The sequence below is a fragment of the Homarus americanus genome, unplaced genomic scaffold, assembly GCF_018991925.1.
Source record: "Homarus americanus isolate GMGI-L3 unplaced genomic scaffold, GMGI_Hamer_2.0 scaffold20930, whole genome shotgun sequence".
Lineage (NCBI taxonomy): Eukaryota > Metazoa > Arthropoda > Malacostraca > Decapoda > Nephropidae > Homarus > Homarus americanus.
Window position 1 is genome coordinate 10,422,458 of NW_024748502.1, and position 23,369 is coordinate 10,445,826.

Here is a 23,369-nt window from a genome sequence, read left to right on the forward strand (position 1 = left end):
TGTGTATGTGTGTGTGTGTGTGTGAAATAATAATAATAATAAATAATAAACGGTTTATTAATAGAGTTGCAGCCGGTGGCTGAAAATATACAAACTTACGTGTGTGTGTGTGTGTGTAATAATCATAATAATTAACGGTTTATTGAAAAAATTCTGCAGCCCGAAGGCTAAAAATATACATTGGACATAAATGACTTACATTGGTGGTTTAACAAAAGCGTTCACCAGAGAAAGGTAAAGGAACATACAGTGAACATGCAGATTAATGTAGATGTTGAACAGCAAACACGTAGTGTAGTCACTCCCTCCCAGATGGTTTTAGGAGGGACCTGACGTTGAATTCGATCGATATGAAACAGTTTATTTAGCCAGAAAAACACAGATACAGAGTGGATAATAATAACAATATTAACATGGCTGAGCCAGTTGAGAACCTGAGCTCTCTTTTAGGCACCTGATAGATACTATACATTTATCTCAAGGAAGTATTATGTAACATTTAGTATCACCTGGAATAGTACAATAGCATGGTGGTAATAAGAACATCTCATAATGTTACCACGGTTATCACTTCAATATTTATTTATTTTAATATTTTTTTTAGTTTATTTTTTGTATTTATTTATGCATACATAAATTACAGTGGAATTCAACAACATAAGTATAATGGGGGAGCAGTACAACATGGGTTGTACAGTAATAATGTTGAACAAGAGGGCAGAGCTGTCAGGATTATGTCTAGTTGGCAATTATGTTTATTGCAATGGTAATTACTTATCTATTTACATGATAATTTCCGGTAAAACGGTTTTGGTGGTACAATAAAAGCAGGTACTGTAAATATAGTAGGTATTACAAGAAATATTAATACTTAGACAATAGATATTTTTTAAGAGATGATTTAAAGGAAGGGAGCATAGTCTTTGCTCGGATGGGTGGGGGTAAGTTGTTCCACACCTTCTCACCGTGATATTTTATGGAGGTTTGGGACTGAGAGGAGAGCATGGGGGGTGGTCTTAGTAGCTCTGGGTGCCTTAAGTTGCATCTCTGATTATTCCGGAACTGGAAATAATTATTGTCAAGCAAGTGATTGATTGATTTGTAAACAAAGAGGGCACAGCAGCAGGTCTTAATATCTTCGAATTTTAAAATTTTCAATGTAGAAAATTTCTCGTTTGTGTGATCTGTTCTTTTCAAGTAGGTCATTGTCCGTACAACTCTCTTTTGTGCAGTAACCAGAGATTGTGTTTTTGCAGAGCCAGAGGCCCCCCATAGTGTGTGACAGTATATCAGGGGTTGGTAAACAAGATCATGATAGATTTTTTTCATTGCTGTAGGAGTGAGTGACTGTTGAGTGTGATACATGATACCGCACTGTTTATTGACTTTACTGTGAATGGCTTGTATGTGGTTTATCCAGTTAAGTTTCTCACCAAGAAAAACTCTGAGGAATTTAGTATTTTGTTCGCGTTTGAGGACTGCATTACCAAGGTACAGGGGTCCAAGTCTAAGGGTAAGTTTTTCTTTATGAAAAGATCGTGTAGTGGGTTTTTCAAAGTTTAAGGTCAGTTTATTACGTATTACCCAGGTCATAGTTCTCATCAAGGAATGGAGGTCTGAGTTGCTGGCATAGACATTAGTATCGTCTGCAAATAACTTGTATTTTATGAGTGTGCTGGCGTGGACTATGTCGTTTATGTACAACAAAAACAATACTGGACCGAGAATGGAACCTTGGGGGACACCATACAAGATTGGCGAGGAGTCAGATTGGTGATTATTAGAGCAGACATACTGCATCCTGTTCTCCAGATTTGAGGTAAATCAATTGTGGGACAGGCCCCTTACGCCGTAATATTCAAGCTTTGAAAGGTGGTTGGTATGGTCGACAGTATCGAAGGCCTTAGAAGTTTAGAGAGGTCCAAGAATATACCGACTGTGAACTGACTGTCATCAAAGAAATTTAAGATGTCGTTAGTAAAGGATCGCAGGGCACTCTCAGTCGACCTTCTAGCTCTAAATCCAAACTGGGTGTCTGTAAAGATGTTATTGGCATTGCAGAAGGAATTTAGTCTACTACATGCTAGCTTTTCCAGTATCGTACTCAAGGCTGGGAGGACTGATATGGGGCGGTAATTCTTGAAGAGACCTTTGTCCCCAGATTTTTTATATGCTGGGTGAACTTTAGCAATTTTCAGTTTATCCGGAAAGGCACCACTAGTGAAGGAGGAGTTGCAAACGTGTAGGAGAACATATAGTAATTAGTTGGCTACTTTCTTAATGATGCTCATTGGTATATTATCTTCGCCTGCTGCTACATCTTTGGACTTTTTATGATGGCCAGTAATTCATCTGCTGTGACAGGGGATAAGAACAGCTCGTTTTGCTGTCTGTTTTGCAGGCAGGCTCTAAATTCCTGATGGTGATCAGGGATGCTCTCTGCAAGATTTTTGCCAACATTAATAAAATATTCATTGAAGTGGTTGAATCATTATCGTAAAAGCTGAGTGGGAGGCCGAAGGCTGAGTGTTCCTGTTCTGAATAGAATTTATGACATTCCAGGTTTTCTTTCTGTCGCCTGATGCAGAGTGGAGCTTATTTGTACAATAGCTACGTCTGGCATTTCTAACTGCTTGAGTTACTCTATTTCTGATACTTCGGTAAGCATCACCGAAAGTTATGGGTCTTTTTGCAAATTTCGTTTGGAGTTTGTGTTTTTCTTTTATCATTGTCTTAATTTCGCTTGTGAAATAGGGTTTGGAAATGGGTACAGTTTTCTCTGACTTAGTCTTGATCAGGAAACATTTATCAAAGCAAACATTGAAGTTGGAGCTGTTCACATTAGGGTTGTCGGAGGCATAGACAAGATCCCAATTAGCATTCATTAGGTCGTTTTCAAAAAGGAGCATGTTGTCGGTGCAGTAGTCTCTATATTGTATTGAGACTCTACTAGATCTTTCAGGTCTTGTGGCTGTTTTATACATGGGAAAAAATGGGAAGTGATCAGAGATATTGCTATAAATAATTCCACTTGCAAGATTGTGTAGTAATTCCCCCACAGATTGTGTTATGGAGAACCTCACGTGGTGTAGTAATTCCTTCACAGATGGTGTTATGAGGGGCCTGACGTGGTGTAGTAATTCCCTCACAGATGGTGTTATGAGGAACCTCACGTGGTGTAGTAATTCCCTCACAGATGGTGTAATATGAGTGAGATGTGGCCCCAGGCCTTCCTATCGTAGACTGATTAACACATCCCTGGTTGTTGTTTGGTCTCATGGGCAGTTATCACTGGGTACCTGGGACCTCACTTTGTGAATTTTAACTTGGGTACGACTCGGCTGTTACTGTTGAGTTGTTCTCACTGACTTAAACAGTGTTCACCACTGTTCACCTCTGTTCAACACTGGTTCCATTCCTTTCCTAAATGATATTGTAACTTCTGGCGAGAACTTGTTAATATTCCGGTGGGGGGGAGGGTTCAGGGGAGGGAGTTGACCTGGCTGCTCCCAGAGGAGCGCCAGGTACGTCTTGACCCTTTGGTGGTCAAGGATGTAGTGTGTGTGTGTGTGTGTGTGTGTGTGTGTGTGAGTCATCCGTCTTAAAAGGGTTTAAAAATAAGTCACCCGGACAAAGCCATATTAACAAGAAGATCGTGGCCCACCTCCCCGACAACAAGATAGAGAAGATTGATCACACTATATGCAATGCCTGCTTCGCCCTAAGATGTTCAAAATCGCCGTTATCCACCTCATACCAAAAGCAGGGAAACCTTCGACCGACATCGCTACTGGAGGTACCAGCTAAAATCCTCGAAAGAATAGTAAACAATCGGTGGTAGGACGAAGACGTACATAATCCCCGCCAGTTCGGCTTCCGCCAGTACTGAGGTACATCCACCGCCATAGCCCAGGCCTACGAGCAGATCGCCGACGCCATGACTGGCCGCCTGCAGTGCAACATTATGATGAGGGATGTCAGCAAGGCATTTGACAAGGTTTGGCATGCTGGGCTGCAGTATAAGATCATACAACTGCGGCTATTAGATAACCTTGGCTTGTGTGGAGATTACTGGACACTTCGCTTTTAGGCTATTTTGGCCGAAACTGTTTTTTTTTTGAGTAGTTTTCTTTGAACTTCTTCCTTTTGTTCTTTTTGCTTTTCAATTTCCATTCTTCTTCTTGGTCTTGTTCTGGCATATTCTCGTCCAAGTTTAAAAACGCTGATGGTTTTAATGTTATTAAATCTGGCTTTTTTGTCTTTTCTTCGGTCTTGATTAATTCTGACTTCTTTTCCGTGGTCTTCTTGGGGTCTTGATTTTTCTTTTCTGTGGTCTTGTTGGGGGTCTTGATTCTTCTTTTCTTCAGTCTTCACTACAAGGAGAGCCTCCTTGTAGCTCAGTTTTTTCTTGCCTCGCAGCTTAGCCACCCTACACTCCTCCCTCCACTTGGGACACTCCCGGTCGGAGGAGGAGTGAGGGCCACCACAAGCTGCACATTTCTTGGCGGCAGCCGAGTAGTTGGTGTGCTGGTGCCCGGGTGTCCCGCAACTGCAACAGACATCCCGAGCTCGACACTTCCCTGCCAGATGGCTATACCTCTGGCATTTGTAACACCTTGTTGGTCTTCTTTCATACGGTCTTACTGGGATGTTCTCCCATCCCAGCAATACTGTGCTTGGTAGATTCTTTGGGTAACCAACCAGTGCAGTTACGCTGGTCAGCTTCTGTACTATTGAGAGCTGGTCTCCGATCAGCTCGGCCAGTTCTTCATTTTCAAGGTGTTCTATCTAGGTGTGGGAGATGACTCCCAACACCAAGTTATCCTCTGTGTGAGGTTCCACTAGTATCTTGGTCCCGTTAATTTCTGTTATGTTGGCTATTTGCTGGGCCTGTCCCCATTCCGCAAAGGTGACGATAAGGCCACCACTCACTGGTCTGCGGACGACCCTTGACACCCCCCTAATTCCCAAGGAGTCAAAAAACTTCCTTAGGACAAGGGGGTTTAGTTGCTTGCGCGAAGGACATGTGATTGGATACAGTCTTACGACCTTCGCCTGGTCACAGGTTAGCCTCATCGTCAGGTTCACGTAGTACCTCGGGAGCAGAGAAGATCTTGCCTCGCCGAGGTGCAGTTCTGAGTGCCGATAACCTGACGCGCCTGCTGAAGGACCGCAGAGCCAAAATCAAGATGCGAGAACATGGTGGGGAGGAATTCTCACTTTCGAACGTTGTGCCTCAGGGCTCTTGTCTCTCAACAACCCTTTACCCTCTCTACACGGCTGACCTGCCACCCCCAATCGTCGGCAGCGAGTACGTCATGTATGCCGACGATGTGACACAGATCGTCACCTGCCCAGGAAGGTCCACGGCAAGGATGGCGCGACTCACTGCTCGGGCAATATAGGATATCGCGGGGCATGAAAAGAAATGAAAGATAAAAACAAACAAAACGAAATTCGAGGTCATACCCATAGCCAATTTCAAGCCGGCGCCATTGATGATCGACGACGAAGAGATTGAGTACTCTAAACAAGGCAGGTTGCTCGGCCTCATAATCTCTCGGACGGGGATCATTTCACACGTGAAGGACAGAATAGAGAAAGTCAAAGTCGCAGCCGCAAAATTAAAACGTTTTAAACTGATGCTTGAGAAGATACAAGTTCACCTGTATAAGGACCTGGTGAGGCCCGTGTTGGAGTACCTACACGTACCACTCGTCATACTCGGGAAGCCCAGACTACAACAACTACAGATCTTCCAAATATATGCCTGAGGTCAGCCAGTGGCCAAGAGCCACCCTACCAGGAGACAATGGAAACCATCCACTTGAGAAATGAAACGGAGGCCCTCAACGTCAGGTTCCATCGCCTAAGGAAGAAAAGGGAAGAAAATTTGGGACAAGCGCCTGGACGACCCTCACAGTCCAGACCACCTATGTGGCCCCAGAGTCTGCCTGCACTACAACAACCCAACCCGCGACCCATCTATGTCCGCCACAGCGATCCACCTTAGATTAAACTCAGATGATATAACGTCACATTTAACAAGTCACAATATAGTGAGTCCACAACGTAATACAGTATTAAGATTTTAATAAACATGTAATTGTAAAATCAAACTAGTCATTACCAACCAAAATAGCCATTGTGCAACATCATCCTAAATCCAAGGTTAGCTTAGTTAGCCAACAAACTCTGTAATATGTAAAACAAGGGGTGTCGCCCCCCTCTGTTTAACTCGTTAAATTTCTTTTCCAACCTTTCCCCCACGACTATTTGTCTTGACTTCTCCAACCTTCATGTGTGGCTGTGACTTGAGCCCCAAGCATGTCCTCCATCGTTTCCCAGGCGGATAACGGCGATTTTGAACATCTTAGGGAAGTATCCAGAGGCGAGGCAGGCATCGCATACATGAGCAGAGCACCAGTGAGACCCCAATGGCAGAATATTCAGAAAAGGTGACCAACATGGAAACCCAATGACTACACCAGTGGATGAAGGCAATGCATGATGGACAGGCTATCGTCAGTCCATTGCAACTCTCCTCCTCCCCAGTCGTTGCAGCTACCTGCACCGCTGGACCAAGAAAAGGGAGAGCCAAGATGTGTGGATGTAGCCTGCGCTCCTGCCTCACGGCAAAAATCAACTCGCATGAAGCCATTATCCAACTCATCATGCTTTTCATCATCATCAAAACCCCTAAAACCCCAAAAGTCCTATGACGACAGACAAGTGACGGAGACAGGTAGAGATGACTCACAGGAGTCTCTAGTCACAACTCTGTACATGGTCGGCATAAATAAGATGGTCGTTCATACACTGGGATCTAGACAGCAGTGCAATCCGGCCCTGTCTGTGCAACTAAGCAGTCATTTCCAGGAGCCACTCTGCTCACCCCACATAGGGAGGAGGCTAGAAAAGGTGCCCTAAACATAGCTTGCCTAAACAAAAAAATAATCGAAATCAAAGATCAAAGCAAAAACCAAACAATACAGCCTCTTATGGTCGCTGCATGGAATGTCAGGACACTTCTGGATACTGGCACAAATGAGCGTCCTGAAAGAAGAATTGCCCTAGTGGTAAAAGAATTGTCTAGGTAAGACATCGGCATAGCAGCCATCAGTGAGTCCCTGTTCCCAGACAAGGGTCGACTCACAGAACGGGGGTCTGGCTATACCTTCTTCTACAAGGATAAGCTTGCTTTGGAAAGAAACTGCATTTATCGAGTTGGCTTTGTCATTCGCCAATCCATCCTACACAGGCTAACTAAAATGCCTGTTAGGATCAACGAGCACCTCATGACGCTCCGAGTCCCATTGAATCACTCGCGCCATGCCTTCTTCATCAGTGCATGCGCCACAACACTGGATGCAGATGATGGTATCAAGGAGGCCTTTTATGCCGACCTTGACAGAGTACTAACCTCTGTCCCCATTGGCAGAGATGCTGACATGTTACAGGGAACCATAGGAAGAAATGGAGTGGGCAATTGTAATCCCAACGGCGTACTTCTCCTCAACAAGTGTGCTGAACACAACCTCACTATCATCAACACCTTGTTTAGACAGGCCGTAAAGTTCAGGGGCTCTTGGCAATACCCACGATTTAAACAATGGCATCTCATTGACTACATCATTGTCAGATAAAGAGATCGCCTCATCTCCCGCACCAGGTGTGGCTCAGACTACTGTGACATAGATCAGCGGCTCGTCAGAACCAAACGCTCCCTTCACGTTGCCCCAAAAAGGCGAAGGCAAAAAACCTCCAGAAGAGGTTTTAGCACGAAGAGACTGGAGGATCAAGCCATAGCACATGCTTTTAGAGAGCAGCTCAATGATGGGCTAATAAACAACCCTACAACTAACAACCTAAATCTGAGTGCCGAATGGGATAATCTCGACGCTGTCAAGACAAAAACCTGCAGCGAGACCATTAGCTAGATCGGAAGAAAACACCATAATTGGTTCGATGAAAATAACCAGGAAATCAAAGCACTCGTCGATGGTAAAAGTGCTGTTTTCATTGACTGGCAGAACAACGCTTAGTCTCGAACCAAAGCTGATACCTTCCACGAGAAGAAAGCGGCGGCCCAGTGTGATTTCGCAAACTAAAGAACGAATGGTGGAAACATATAGTGCGTGAAATGAAAAAAATGCGGGTCAACACATCATTTGCGATTTTTTAATTCCACTAAAACAATATATGGCCCAATAATTCATGGCGCGGTTCCCCTATTCTTATCCGACAGTAATTCCCTCATTAAAGATGAAGAAGGCATCCGTCAGCAGTGGAAAGAGCACTACTATTCTCTTCGCAACCAAAACACTGATGGGGTTGTCCTGACTACCCAGCAGGTCGCTCAGCACCCAGAGCTGACCTACCATAGCTATCCTCCATCCCTGGAGAGGTTAGCTGCTGCCACCAAGCAGATGAAAAATAACAAATCCACAGGGCCTGATGGCATCCCAGCCGAAGTGGATAAAGCAGGAGAACCTCTGTTCACCAGCCGTGTCCACTCTCTCTTGGAGAAATATATGGGAGAAGGGAAGACCGGTCAGACTGTGACAGAACAATAGCCAGTTTCAAGAACAAAGCTACAGGCATCAGTAAAATAAACAAACACATTTTCCAGTATCTACCAAACAACATGATACACCAACTCAGAAACATTTTTAATGCATCACTTGCCTCTGGTTACTTTCCGAGGAAATTCAAAACAACGAGCATAGGACTTATACCAAACAAGGTAAATCCCCCACACAAGTATCAAACTACAGACCAATTTCTCATCTAGAAACACCGGGAAAATTCCTGGAGAAAATCATGAACCACCGACTGAGAGCACACCTCGAACTTGAAGAGAAATACAACCACAGGCAGCACGTATTTAGAAAACATAGAGGAACCCATACAGTTACAGCCCCAGTTTACGAAAACATAGCTAACGCAGTGCACAATAGAGATCAATGTAACGTATTATTAAGGGACGTAACAAGAGCATTCGACACGGTCTGGCACTTAAGGCTCAAATACAAAATAACCAACCAAGAACTCCCCAACAACTTCACTTCTTTTCTTTGTAACTTCCTTGATAACAGAGAGGCCAAAAATCATCATTGGTAGCCACATAGGCCCAAGCATCAAGTTATACAGCGGAGTACCACAAGGAAGTAACCTCTCTTCAACACTCTACACGATATACATGTCTGATATGCCACCTCCTACCCACGGAGAATACATAGTCGATGCCGATGACGTCACCCAAATCATCCGACATCCAGGCCAGGCCAAAATGATGATGGCAGAAAAATAACCTACGCCATCGAGCAAATAAATAATGATGAAAAAAGTGGAAATATCAAACTAATACGCAGAAACTAAAGATCATTCACATTGCCAAAACAAACCCAGCACCAATCACACTCAACAACGAACTTACACAATAACTCCAACGAAGGGAAATACTGCGACTCACAATAACAAGAACAGGTATAAGAGAACACATAATACACGCAAAATGGTTGCCCAGTCACAACTCACAAAACTACGAAGATTCGGCAAATTGGACACTAACATCCAACCACACCTATTCAAAGCACTTGTCAATACCACCTCGGTACAAAGCAAAACTATCCGTAGAACATCAAAACAACTTCCCCCATACACCACCAGAATACTAAAACTTCATGAACTATACAGTATCGAACCAATGAACACACGTATATACAGCCACGTTCAGAGAGTTTTGAGCAAACTTGAAGAGTTGGAGGACCCAATCTTATCCCAGTTAAAAGAAGAATAAAACACAAGAACACATAGAAGATGGCCCAAGAGCCTCCATGCTAACATAGAAGAACCAGACCCACTTTATACATATATATGAACAAATAACACCACCATTTAACAAACATGAATAAACACACATTACACTAATGAATGTCTAGCTAGAGTAGTTCCCCCCTCCCCACCCCCAGCCTCTCTTGAGCGAGCAGGCGTCTGCTGTGTGTGGCCACCACCTCAACAAATCACCTCGACTCACCTAGGTGAACAGCCCACCTGCTATTACTCCCTAATGAAAACTTTCCTTTTCTCTTCTTTCCTTCTCTCTTTCCTCTCCTCTCCTATGGCAAATTAATTTGCCACTTTACTTTATTATCATCATCATCATCAACAAATCGTGGCAACTACCACGGGATCTCACTGCACTACGTAGCTGGCAAGACTAATGGCCGAGTCCTCCTAAACAGATTTCTTCCTGAGGCGGAAAACTTCTTCCCATCACGTGGCACCATTGACATGATCGTTGCTGCCCGCCAGATACAGGGAAGTGCAGAGAACAGCGTCATGACTTGTATATGGCCTTTATCGACCTTTCTAAAGCCCTCGACTCGTTCAGCAGGGAAGCTCTCAGGCGGAGCCTCGGCCGTTTTGGAAGCCCACCAAAATTCATCGTCATTGTGAGGCAACTCCACGATGGCTTAAACGGCAGTGTCCTGCACAATAGCACCCCGTTTGATTTCTTTCCCATCCAAACGAGGTTAAACAAGGATGTCTACTGGCACCAACTCTCTTTTCCATTTACTTGGCTGCCTTCCTTACTCGTTCCAGTGCCAATTTAACCGGCGGGGTAGACATCCAGTACCGGATGAAGGAACTTTTCATCATAAGACGACTCCAGCTTACAAGCGACCTCATCCTCGTCGCTCACAATGAACGCGACTTACAGGAGATCCTGAACACTTACACAGATGCGTATGCATTCTTCGGCCTTGAGGTGAATGTACGTAAGACTCAGATTCTCGTTCAGCCTGCCGCTGGTTCAGTCATATCTCCACCATCCACTCAGGTTAACGGCATTACCCTCTCTAATGTTACCCACTTTCAGTATCTTGGCTCCCACCTGTCCACCAATGTGGGCATCAATGTAGAGATTCAACATCGGATCAGATGTGCATCTAGACTCAGTGATTCTCAAACGGGAGGCACTTGGCTCTCAGGGGAGGAATTTCAAATCCAAGGGGAGGAATTTTAGCCAGAGGAGGAATTGGGGAGGAATTTCAGTCAGGGGAGGAACTCCTAACGGGGAAAGAATGTACTTTGTACACTGTGTATATGTATCAAACGAAATACCAATATACACAACTATAAGGGCGATCACGAATTAACAGTTTACAAAAAACTGCTGCTCCAGACTTAATCCTGTTTGGGACTATTCAATTATTGAGGATTGAAAAGCGTGCTCATATTAATATGATGCTCGGGTGTCATTTGATAACTCTGGCTATTACAAGTTGCCAATAACTGGCGGTCTGGATGTGAAGTCCGATATCACTATTGGCCGAGTGTACGAATCAGGAATTGGCAGTGACTGTCTGAAATATATTATGGGACAATACTGGAAAACAAGCTTCATATCTAAGCTTGTCTTTTTCAACAAAGTTCCCAGTTGTTGACAGTTGCGGACTAGTTGAGACGATAATTTTTTTTTTAGTGAAAACCAATGAACATTTAGCGATATTTCAGACAGTCACTGGCAATTCCGGATTCGTACCCTCGGCCAATAGTGATATGAGCCTCCAAGTGACAGTCTGGCATATTGTACTCCACTCCACACTTGCTCCAATTTTTACCAGGAAACACACCATTTCAAGTAAATTATGTTGCAAACATTTTCAGATATGAATCATGAATGGACAAAGAATTATGTGAGGAATAAAGTGTTGGATGATGTTCACAGAAAATAGGGAAAATGAGCACGTTGATCGTGAGGACTTCCAGTTCATGAAATCCAATGAAGCCAAGGCTGATATTTTTGGTAAATTAAATGCATTAATAAGGAACTGCAAGGTGAACAGAAGACTCTCATGGATTGCAAAACCAAAATGTTTGGTTTTATCAGTAAACTGGATTTTTTGAAGGCCCAGGTCATGAGAAATAACTTCTCTCACTTCCCACATCAGTAAATGTGATCCATCACAAAATGTCTTACAAATAATCTCAGAACACCTCTCCAACCTCCATGATGACCTGAGCGACAGATTCATTGATCTGAAGCAAATGGACTTCCCTTCTTGGATTGCTCAGCCATTTCTCTTTAACTGGGAAAATAATGACTGCCTGGCTAAAATGGAGTCTGATCAGATCGACGAGCTAATGGACATGCAAAATGATGACAGTATGAAACCGATTCATGCTTCAAAACAACACTTCATGTGGCTGGATCCCCAAGTTGTTGCCAAATATAAAAAATAGCTATAGAGGCTCAGCAAGTGCTTTTGCCCTTCCCAACAACATACTTGGTTGAATGTGCCTTTAGTGCTGTTACGGATATGTTGACTAAAAAACGAGGACGTCTCAACATTTGTGAGCGTGGTGACCTTCGAGCAAAACTAACTGGATTTGTTCCTCGGTTTTCTAGTTTAGTTTCTCTGCACGCAGGCCAAGGTGGGCATTAAATCAAATGAAAGTTTTATGATTCATTGAAATAAGGATTTTTTTTCATTTGATGGCAATTAATAAAGCAATTTAGTTTCATAAATTGTTTCAATAATTACCACTGTAAAAGTATAATGGTGAAAATATTACTAGATGACAATTCAAAATGGGGGAGGAATTGAGGAAATCTGGGATCGCAAGGGGAGGAATGTGACCTGGGACTCAGAGAACCACTGATCTAGAGCGTATGGCAGACTCTGTACCAGTGTCTTCAACTATAGAGAGGCACCTCAAGGCACTTGAAAACTTTCACCAACGTAGTCTACGTTCATCCTCCTAGTTCGCTGAGAAGACAAAGAACAAATGCTAGTAATCTTGCTGACGCCAACTGTAGGAGCATCGAGGCTACCATTGTCCATGAACAACTACGTTGGATTGGCCATGTTACCTGCATGGACGACAGTAGACTGCCAAAGCAACTACTTTACAGTCACCTAACGAATGGCATGCGTAACACTGACAGGGAACAGAAAAGGTATAAGGATAGTATTAAGACAAACCTGAAATAGTGCTAAATCAACCCCCTCACCTGGGAGACGATTACTCCACACCGTAACGCTTGGGGCAGCACCACATGAGGCAGGCAAGCGCCAGCATCGAAAAGACGCTACCGCCATCCCTCCACACGTGCAGCATATGTAGACGTCCCTGCCGGTCCCGTATTGGCCTCTCGAGTCACCTTCAAGCTTGGAGAAGGACATGCCCTAAGTTCTTGTGTTAATGACCATCTGAAATGGCCGCCGTAGATCGTTGTGTTGTGGGGAAAGAGGGACAGTGTGTGAGGAAAGACGACCCCCTGGCCACTCTGTTAAGTCAGCTGGGGCAGTTGAGGAGAGAGATATACGTTTTAAAGTGGGAGAACGTAGCGCTCAGGACTGAACTCCTTCATGCAGGTGTCCTGCCTAGCAGGACACCTGCGAAGGAGGGTCAGGAGAAGCAGGCGTGGAGAGTGGTTGTCTCCAAGGGGAATAGGGTCAGGCTCAGGAAAGTTGACCAGGGTGTGGAGTGCAGTAACCCCTACCAAGTGTTGGAGGAAGCTGGCGAGGAAGAGAAGAGGCAGGACGAGGAAGGGAAGAGGCGGGGCGAGGAAGAGAAGTGGCAGGACGGTGTGGTGCCAGGAGAGAAAAGGGCAGTTGTTCAGACCCTGCCCAGTTTTAAAGTCGTGGTAGTTGGGGACAGCCAGGTGAGGTTCTTAGATAGGACTTTTTGTGCATGAGATAGGAAACGTAGGACTAGGGTGTGTTTTCCTGGGGCTGGGATAGGGCATGTAGCTGAGAGGATAGATAGGGTTCTGTCAAGGGAGGGTACCAAGCCAGTAGTGTGTCTTAGTGTAGGAGGTAACTACATAGGAAAGGTTTGGAGTGAGGATCTTTTCAAGAGGTATAGGGAGGCGCTGGGGAAGGTTAGAGATAGGGGAGGGATCCCGATAGTATGTGGTGCCTTGTCGAGAAGAGGAGTTGGCGGTGAATGGTTGTCAAGGACAGTTGGTGCCAACGGCCGTCTTGACAGGTATTGCAAATCAATATCAGTCCCATTCATTGACAACTGGGACAACTTCTACAGCAGAAGGGACCTTTATGCTAGGGATGGGGTGCATCTGTCTCGGGATAGGGTGGCAACCCTGGCTGGTTCTCTCGAGAGGGCAGCTCAAAAGATGTCAAAGTCTGTAAACTGCTAGGGGAACATGTGAGCACGGAGCACGGGGGTGGAGGAGACTGCAGTGGGAGCGGGTAAACAAAATGAAAGGTTACATGGAAATAGTGCTAGGAATTATGACAAAACTAAATTAGGCATGGAGTTAAAAGCTAAACGTGACAAAGAGAGGACTTAGAAAACTACTGACTTAAATGTCTACTACGCAAAGAGTAGAAGTATGAGAAACAAAATGGACGAAATCAGGGCGTTGGTATGTACCGAAAAAATCGATATAATAGCATTCACCGAAACATGGATAAACTTAGACTCACGTGAGTTACCTGTCGAATACCAAATTGCAGGTTACAAATTATTCCATACCGATAGGCAGATTAGGAAAGAAGGCGGAGTAGCAATCTATGTCAGGGATAATCTGAAGTGTGAAATAAATAAAGAAATAAAAACAACTGAATACAAAAATAATTTGGATAGAATTAACCAATGGTAGGGAAAAAATAATCATAAGAGTAATATATAGACCTCCTAATCTTGATAGAGTTAAGGAGTGACAAATTTGGGATGAAATGCGCAGGGCATCCAGACATAGCAAAATCTGTATAGTAGGCGACTTTAACTTTATTCAAGTAGATTGGGTCGACCTTACTGGTAGCTCTGAATCAGAGGATTTTCTTAAATGAGTTCAGGACTGTTTCCTAACTCAACATATACCCGAACCCATGCAGGGTAATAATATACTCGATTCAGTTTTGGCAAACACAGAAAACCTCATTAGTAATGTCGGGGTAGGGAACGAACTAGCTAAGAGTGATCACAAAGAAGTAAGATTCAAATTAGAATTTAATGGCAGTCGCAAGGAAAATTCCATTAAAGTCCCAGATTTCAGAAGGGCAAATTTTGATAGTTTGAACTGGCAGCCGAGAGAAGGTGTTTTATTTATTTTTTTATTTTTTTTATTGGGCACCCCCCTACATCCTTGTGTAAGGTGAAGCGCAGAAGCGTTTACAGCGCCCAACAGGGAAGCATGCTAAGTTCATGCTTGCCTTTATGTCTCATGAGTTAAGGGCGTAGAAGCCTGAAGAGTCAATGGTTTATGTCATCAAGTTATTGGAAGCTCCAACAACTCCCTGAATACGAATTCGCAACTTTCGACTTACAACAGGTACATACTTTACTGCTAGGTGAACAGGGACTAATGGGGGCTAGGAAGTATGTCCAAACAACTTCCACCGGCCCGGGAATCGAACCCGTGGACAGCCATTCACCACCAACTCCTCTTCTAGGCAAGACACCACATACTTACGGGATCCCTCCCCTATCTCTAACCTTCCCCAGCGCCTCCCTCTACCTCTTGAAAAGTTCCTCACTCCAAACCTTTCCTATGTCGTTACCTCGTACACTAAGACACACTTCTGGCTTGGTACCCTCCCCTGACAGAACCCTATCTATCCTCTCAGCTACATGCCCTATCCCAGCCCCAGGAAAACACACTCTAGTCCTACGTGAGGTGACCTCACACAATGTAACCATCAACCATACCAAGACCATGGTTATGCACATCAATCTCTCCTCTGAACTTGTCCCTTCCTCCTCCATTACTTTGGGCCCCAACACACTCCAGGTTGTGGACTCCACCAAGCTCCTCGGCGTTACTATAGATAACAAACTAAATTGGAAAACACACGTTAGTATTATTTTCAAATTTTCCAGTTTTCGTCTCCACCTCCTCTGCCCACTCTAGTCCCTTGGAATTATCGCGCCCTAGCCCTTCTGTGCTTAATCAATATTCAGATTTCCAAAGCTCACCTATGCCTCCCCTGCCTGGTCTTCCTCCCTAAATGCCACACAACGGAAACGCCTAGAAAAGGTGCAAAAGAGGGCAATCAATAATATCCCTCCCTCCCCCTACTCTACATATCAAGAAGCCCGCAACACAATGATACTCTCGGCTCTCTCTGATCACCAACACGACCTCATAAGAACATAAAAACATAAGAATGTAGGAAACTGCAACGGGCCTGTTCACCCATACTGGGCAGTCCCATTTACACCCAACCCCTATCTCTCATATATCCACCTAACCTATGTTTGAAGCTATCCTGTGTATTCGAGTTAATGATGATGTGATGATGTTTGGTAACATTTTCCACTCATCCACTACTCTATTTCCAAACCAATGTTATCTATCTCGCGCCTAAATCTAAATTTGTCTAATTTAAAACCATTGTTACTAGTTCGCTCCTGGTTCGATAGTTTGAGTATCTTTGTTATATCAACTTTGTTTAGCCCTGAATTCCATTTATACACCTCGATCATATCGCCCCTCACTCTAGGTCTCCCGAGGGAGTGCAAATTAAGATGCTTTAACTTGTCTCTGTACTCAAGGTTCCTAATGCCCGGGATTAGTCATGACATTCACTTCTGGATTTTCTCTAGGGATTCTATATCCATTCTTCAGTACAGTAACCAGAACTGAACTGCGTAATCCAAGTGAGGTCTCACAAGCGCAAGATATAGTTTTAGGATGACCTCGCTAGTCTTGTAACTAACACTCCTTAGTATGAACCCAAGTACTTTATTAGCCTTGTTTCGAGCAAATACACATTGTTTACTGGTTTAAGATCCCTACTCATCATTACTCCTAAATCTTTCTCACAGTCAGATTTCTCGATAACTGTAAAGGCCTGGGACTTAGGGATAGAAATCCCTAACCAGACTAATCAGGATCTTAATAAAGGAAAGTCAAGGTTTTCTGAGGAATAACAAACAACCGTTTGAGATTGACATCTCTTTACTATAAAAAATATAACACAAAACTCTGACACCACTCAACAAACATCAAATAACAATTACGGGAGTCAAACAATTAAGTCAAGTCAACAGTTAATGGAGTCAAACAATTAATGGAAGCAAATAATTAAAAGGAGCAAACAATTAAAGGGAGCAAACAAATAATGGGAGTCAGCAATTAATAGAATCAAACAATTAATGGGAGTCAACAACTGATAGAATCAAACAATGAACAGATATTTCCTACGGCAGTGGCCCTGGGGGAAGGTTCTGGAACACGGTGATGCACATCCAGGGTAGGGAAGCGTCCATTCAACTCCACACTAGAGCGACGTCTTGAAATGGCAGGAGAACACCAGGGCACAGACGGAATGAGATGAACTGACGTTAGTAGAATGGTAGTGATAGATGACCAGAGAATTGACAGTCGATAGGTGAAGGTCTGGGGACACAGCCCACAAGTCCAGGACCTACGTTGAGATCACAGCCAGAATTTGACGAACAGCGGGGTAGCTAGATAGTGACTGTATGGCGGCTGGGTTGAATCTGCCCGTGACCCAGATAGACCCTGCCGTTCTCACCTCTGTCCAACCACCCCAAGTGTCGTCCGCACCAGCAAACGAGCGAGTTAGCAGCGGTAACCAGCAGGAAGATGGTTTCCGCCCTTACAATAACATTGTTGTTCATTTGATATCCCGTTGCTGTCATCAGCAAATTTACTTATGTTGATGTCAACACCTCACATTAGGTCATGTAATCCATCCCAAACGTGATACCCCTTCTCTCAGCTGCCTTTTCAAACTAACAAAGGTCTTCTGAAATCTGGGACATTAGTGGAATTTTCCTTGCATTTACCATTAAATTCTAATTTGAATCTTACTTCTTTGTGATCGCTGTTAGCAAATTCCTTCCCTTCCTCGACATTAGTAATGAGGTTTTCTCTGTTTGACAGAACTAAATCGAGTATATTATTAGCCCGGGTGGGTTCAGCTATATGTTGACTTAGGAAACAGTCCTGAACTATTTCAAGAAAATCCTCTGATTCAGAGTTACCAGTAAGGTCGATCCAATCTATTTGACTAAAGTTAAAGTCACCAACTGTACAGACTTTGCTATGTCTAGATGCCCTGTGTATATCATCCCAAATAAGTCGCTCGTTAACTCTATCAAGATTGGGAGGTCTATATATTTCCCCTGTGATTAATTTTTCCCTACCATTTTTTAATTCTATCCCAAATTTTTCTGTATTCAGTTGTTTTTATTTCCTTATTTATTTCACACTTCAGATTATCCATGACATAGATTGCTACTCTGCCTTCTTTCCTACTCTGCCTATCGGTATGGAATAATTTGTAACCTGCAATTTGGTATTCGACAGGTAACTCACGTGGTTCTAAGTTTATCCATGTTTCGGTGAATGCTATTATATCGATTTTTTCGGTACATACCAACTCCCTGATTTCATCCAGTTTGTTTCTCATACTTCTACAGTTTGCGTAGTAGACATTTAAGTTAGCTGTGATCTGAGTCCTCCCTTTCTCGTATTTAGGTTTTAACTCCCTGCCTAATTTAGTTTTGTCAGCATTCCGAGGACTATTTCTCTGTAACCTTCCAATTTGTTGACCCGCTTCCACGGCAGTCTCCTCGATTCCCGTGCTCATATGTTCCCCTGGAAGTTTAAAGACCTCGACATCTTTGGAACTGCCCTTTCGAGAGAACCAACCAGGGTTGCCACCCATGGTGAGAATCTTTTGCACTATCTTCGTCCGCGAATTGCTATTCGATACCACAACCGCTTCCAGCCCATACGAGCATGTACTGATCACTATAAGAACAACCAAGTCCCAATCATTGAAAAATTATTAACAACTCGTAATGAACCACTGTGTTCACTCCCAGCCAATGTTAGCTTTGTGCACTGTTATTATGCTAAAATACCCTGCAGATGACCTTCGCCCTACCTTTTTATTATATATCATATTTGATCGCTTATGTTACTTATGATATTTATGTTACGCCATTTTCTTTTGTCGGATCACCAGTATGGCTTTCGCCAGGCGAGATGTGCTGGTGATCTGTTCTCCTATTGCACCCATCTTTGGTCATCATCTCTTAGGGATTATGGGGAAACTTTCGGCATGGCCCTCGACATCTCTAAAGCATTTGCCAGGGTATGGCGTAAGTCTTTGCTTTCTAAACTTCCCTCTTTTGGTTTCTCTCCCCCACTTTTTTTTCTAATCTCTAGCTTCCTTGAGAACCGATCCAGGGCAGTTGTTGTCGAGGGATCGATCTCTCGCTGTTTCTCTACCAATAGTGGTGTCCCACAGTGTTCTGTTCTTTTATCTACTCTCTTCCTTCTTTTTATCAATGATTTACTTCACACTACAACTAATTCTATCCATTCTTACTCTGATGATTCTATTCTTCACTCTTCACATTTTGCCCTTCCTTCTAAATCTCAAACTTGATCTGTTTCTAGAGCTGATATCATTACTTCTATCAATGCGGATCTGTGCAGCATCTCTGAATGGGGAGGTACAAACTTGGTTAAATTCAATAGTAATAAAACTCAGTATTTACCAATTACACTTTCTAAATTAGATGATCTCCCACCAATTACATTTCAGGACGCTATCATTCTGCCAAATTCTGAAATAAATGTGTCCTGGAAATCACACATCCTTAATATAGCTAAAGCTGCCTCCCGAAAGCTGGGAATGCTGTACAGATGTCGTAGCCGCTTCACTCCTGAGCAGTTGCTCCAAGTATATAAGGGATTCATTCGTCCTAACTTGGAGTACTGCTCTCATATCTGGGATGGCTCTTCTTCTGTCCAACTGTTAGATAGGGTGGAATCAAAGGCATTTCGTCTTATTAACTCTCCTTCTTTAGTCGACAATTTCTCTTCCCTATGTCTTCGCCGCAATGTTGCTTCACTCTCTCTCTTTTACAGGTACTTTAACGGGCAATGTTCGGTGGATTTGGCATCCTGTGTACCGCCGGCAAGGCAGTGGGATCGCAACACACGTCTTGCCCGCGGTGCCCACCCTTTCTCTGTGGATGTCGGTCTCACGAGAATAACCGGTTATAACCTTCTTTCCTCACACAGCCAAACTGTGGAATGCTCTGGCTTCTTCTGTGTTTTCATACTTATACAATCTGTCTTACTTTAAAAAGTTGGTTTGCGGCATCTTCGTGGTGTAGATTAACACAGTATAATCCTTTTCTTCTCTAGTTTCAAATATTTTCTGTTCTTATTTTTTCGCCCCCAGGTCCCGTTGTGGGTCGTTTGACCTGTGCCCCGGTGGGCTAACTCTCGTAAAAAAAAAAAAAAAAAAATATATATATATATATATATATATATATATATATATATATATATATATATATATATATATATATATATATATATATATATATATATATATATATATATATATATATATATATATATATATATATATATATATATATATATATATATATATATATATATATATATATATATATATATCAGTCAGTGACCCATTACCCAGTTATGTAACTGTATATTTTCAGCCTCCCGCTGCTATGCTCATTCAACAAACCGTTAATTATTATTATTATTATTATTATTATTATTATTATCATACACACACACACAAAATACTTCATTTACTACATAATGTTTAGTAATTTAAGGGATTGAGCTAAAGGGACAAATTCCTTGCTATTAGATAGAATCAAAATATCCTTAAATGTTGGAACTTGTCTAGTATGAGTACAATAAAGGGATGAACAAACAGTGAAGGGTAGCCAAGTTTTTGAGCAATGAACTGCATGTGTCGCAGTTCTTCAATGAATTCAGGGTCACAAATTCGCAAACATCTCAAAAACATATCAGAAAAAAATTTAATTTTGGTAGACTCAAGGCGACTCGATAAAAAATGTATGAAACTGTCCACCTGTGTAGGCTTTCTGTACACCTTAAATTTATAGTTATGACCATTTCTCATGATAAGCATATCAAGAAATGGAAAGGATCCATTTATTTCTCTTTCAATTTTGATGGTAATACGAGGGACAAGATCATTAAAAATCATTAAGCTTGTCCCAAAATCCTTTTATTGTACTCAAACTAGACAAATTCCTGCATTTAAGAATATTTTTACTATACCTTATCGCAATGAATTTGTCCCGTTAGTTCAATCCCTTAAATTTCTTAACATTAATGTGGTTTTTAAGTAAGACTCAACTATTACTAATATGTTAATTAAGAATAGCCCAACCTTGAATGTAAATAGAAGTGTTTACTGCATTCCATGTAGTAATTGTAAAGGAAATTATGTAGGTCAGACTGGGAAAGCATTTGCAACTTAGAATAAAACAGCACAAGTATAATATTAGAACAGCATCTGAAAGCAGTTCACTTTTCGTTCAAATAAGGAACAATAATCATCTCTTGGAAGTGTTTAAATCAACATGTGTCACAGAAAGATTTCTGGTTGAAGCAAGTCTAATTAGGGAAATGAATTCTATAAACCTTAGTGATGGTCAGTACAAAACTGATAATGTTACATAAACTTATTTGTCAGTGGCCCAAGGTTAAAAATGCTTTGAAAGCATTTGAGGTAGATGATTAGTGGGTCTCATGTTTTTGACCTGACCTGACTTGACTTGTTACGTCGCCCATTTGTATAAGCTCTTATTTCACGTGCGGTGTAGGTGGTATATGGATAAGTGGATCTCATATTATTGACCTGTCCTGGTGTTATGCAAGGTCACCCTTCGTATATAAGCCTGTCTCAGTCCCTGTAAAGTCAGTTGCCTATGAAGATGTCTTGAATAAAGACGAAGCTAAGGTGAGGCATAGAGAAACAAACCCCTGCTACTATTGGTCACACCAATAAGCAGGGTAAACACTATAATGTTCATTATCTCCACCAGGTTCTTATAAGGCTCAGATTTATTACTTAAAGCTAAACCTTAATAGCACTGTATATAAATAAATAAATAAATATATATATATATATATATATATATATATATGCTTTTATAGTCCATATAACACACGGACTTTGAGTATATAATCAACGACCTCACCAGCCAGGACTCGAACCCTCGACCTACTGTGTGGGACCAGGAAACGTTACCGACCATGCCACAAGAGCACTAAAAGCAGTTCTAGACTATGTTATATTTCACACAAAGCCTGTTCATCGAGCTGATGGCGCCGTGAACCTCCCATTGGGAACTGCCCTTGCTGCTTATGTGGATGTCAGTAGCATTTTACCGAATCCAGCTGGTATGAAACTTGTAGATATAAACCAATTTAATGTTGTTTGTTACCAAAGCTTGACACTGTCTTAAAGTAACTTGTTGCATAGCATTAATGTGTAGTGAAGCGGTTTATTTTGTATCATAGGTTTTTTTTTTTTTTACATTTTGTACAGTCACTCAAGAGGTTGTTGGTCCCACGGGATATGTGGGGCCCCGCCTTGGTGCAACACAGGGCCCTCTACACCCCAGGGATCATCAGGGCTAAGACGAGGGCCCCCTACCTTATCATCCAGGTGAGTGTATTAACGTTAACTCAATATGAACCTAAGGAAAAACGGTCCAAGTCTGAGACAAAATGAGCTAATATTTTAAATAGTTTCATTCAGTATACTACTAAACATTTCCTCTTCACCACTGGTCGGCACTCTAGCCAGTTTGGCGGTCGGCCATGTCTCTGTTATACACTGTTGACAAATACTGAGCATTTACTGGCTCCAGAATGTATCTGAAACTACCCCAGTATTTTTCATGTCTGGTCATAAATGAGTTCACACTCGGTGCCTTCACATCACTCTCTGGCAGTTTATTCCAAGAGTTCACTACACCCACTCCAAAAAAGTTAGCTCTACGCTTTTCTGCACATGTAGTTGTTTTTACTGATTAGGCGGGTGACCTGCTAGCTCCAGATATAAGCACTCAACTCAAACGACTCTGTACTCTCAGGTGCTTATTAACTTCAATTAAATCACCTTTGCACGTCTAAAGCAAGGCAACTGCAAGCGTTCTAATCGCTCATGGAACCCGAAGTGCTGGAGTGCAGGCACCAGTCTGGTGGCCCTCTTTCGGACGTTTTCAATCAAATGACAGTCGCTGCCATATCTCAGGGACCATATGGGATGACAGTACTCCAAATAGGAAAGCATTTCACTTTTGATGAGCTGCATTAGGGGCAGACCCAAAAAGGTATGTAAACGACCTTCGTAGAAATCCTACCAATTTATTTGACTGATTAACTCTTCTCACAAAGGTCAGAAAACTTCAGCTCTTTGTCAATATACCTCCTCAGATCTTTTTCACATTCGGTTTCAATTATTAAGGGTTCTTCGTCAAATTGGATCATGGGATACGCCTCCCAGCTATTGGAACGACCGAGATGAATTCTTTCGCATTTC

General features: G+C 42.6%; 1 protein-coding gene across 1 annotated transcript in view; it reads left to right on the forward strand.

The window, feature by feature from the left end:
• The window catches only part of LOC121880301 (sodium-dependent acetylcholine transporter-like), a 56,763-nt gene extending 34,207 nt beyond the window's left edge, over window positions 1–22,556 (forward strand). The window contains exon 7 of the mRNA XM_042387458.1: window positions 22,371–22,556. Within this exon, the coding sequence (XP_042243392.1) occupies window positions 22,371–22,556 (186 nt within the window). The remainder of the gene's footprint in view (window positions 1–22,370) is intronic.
• Window positions 22,557–23,369: the final 813 nt, after the last annotated feature.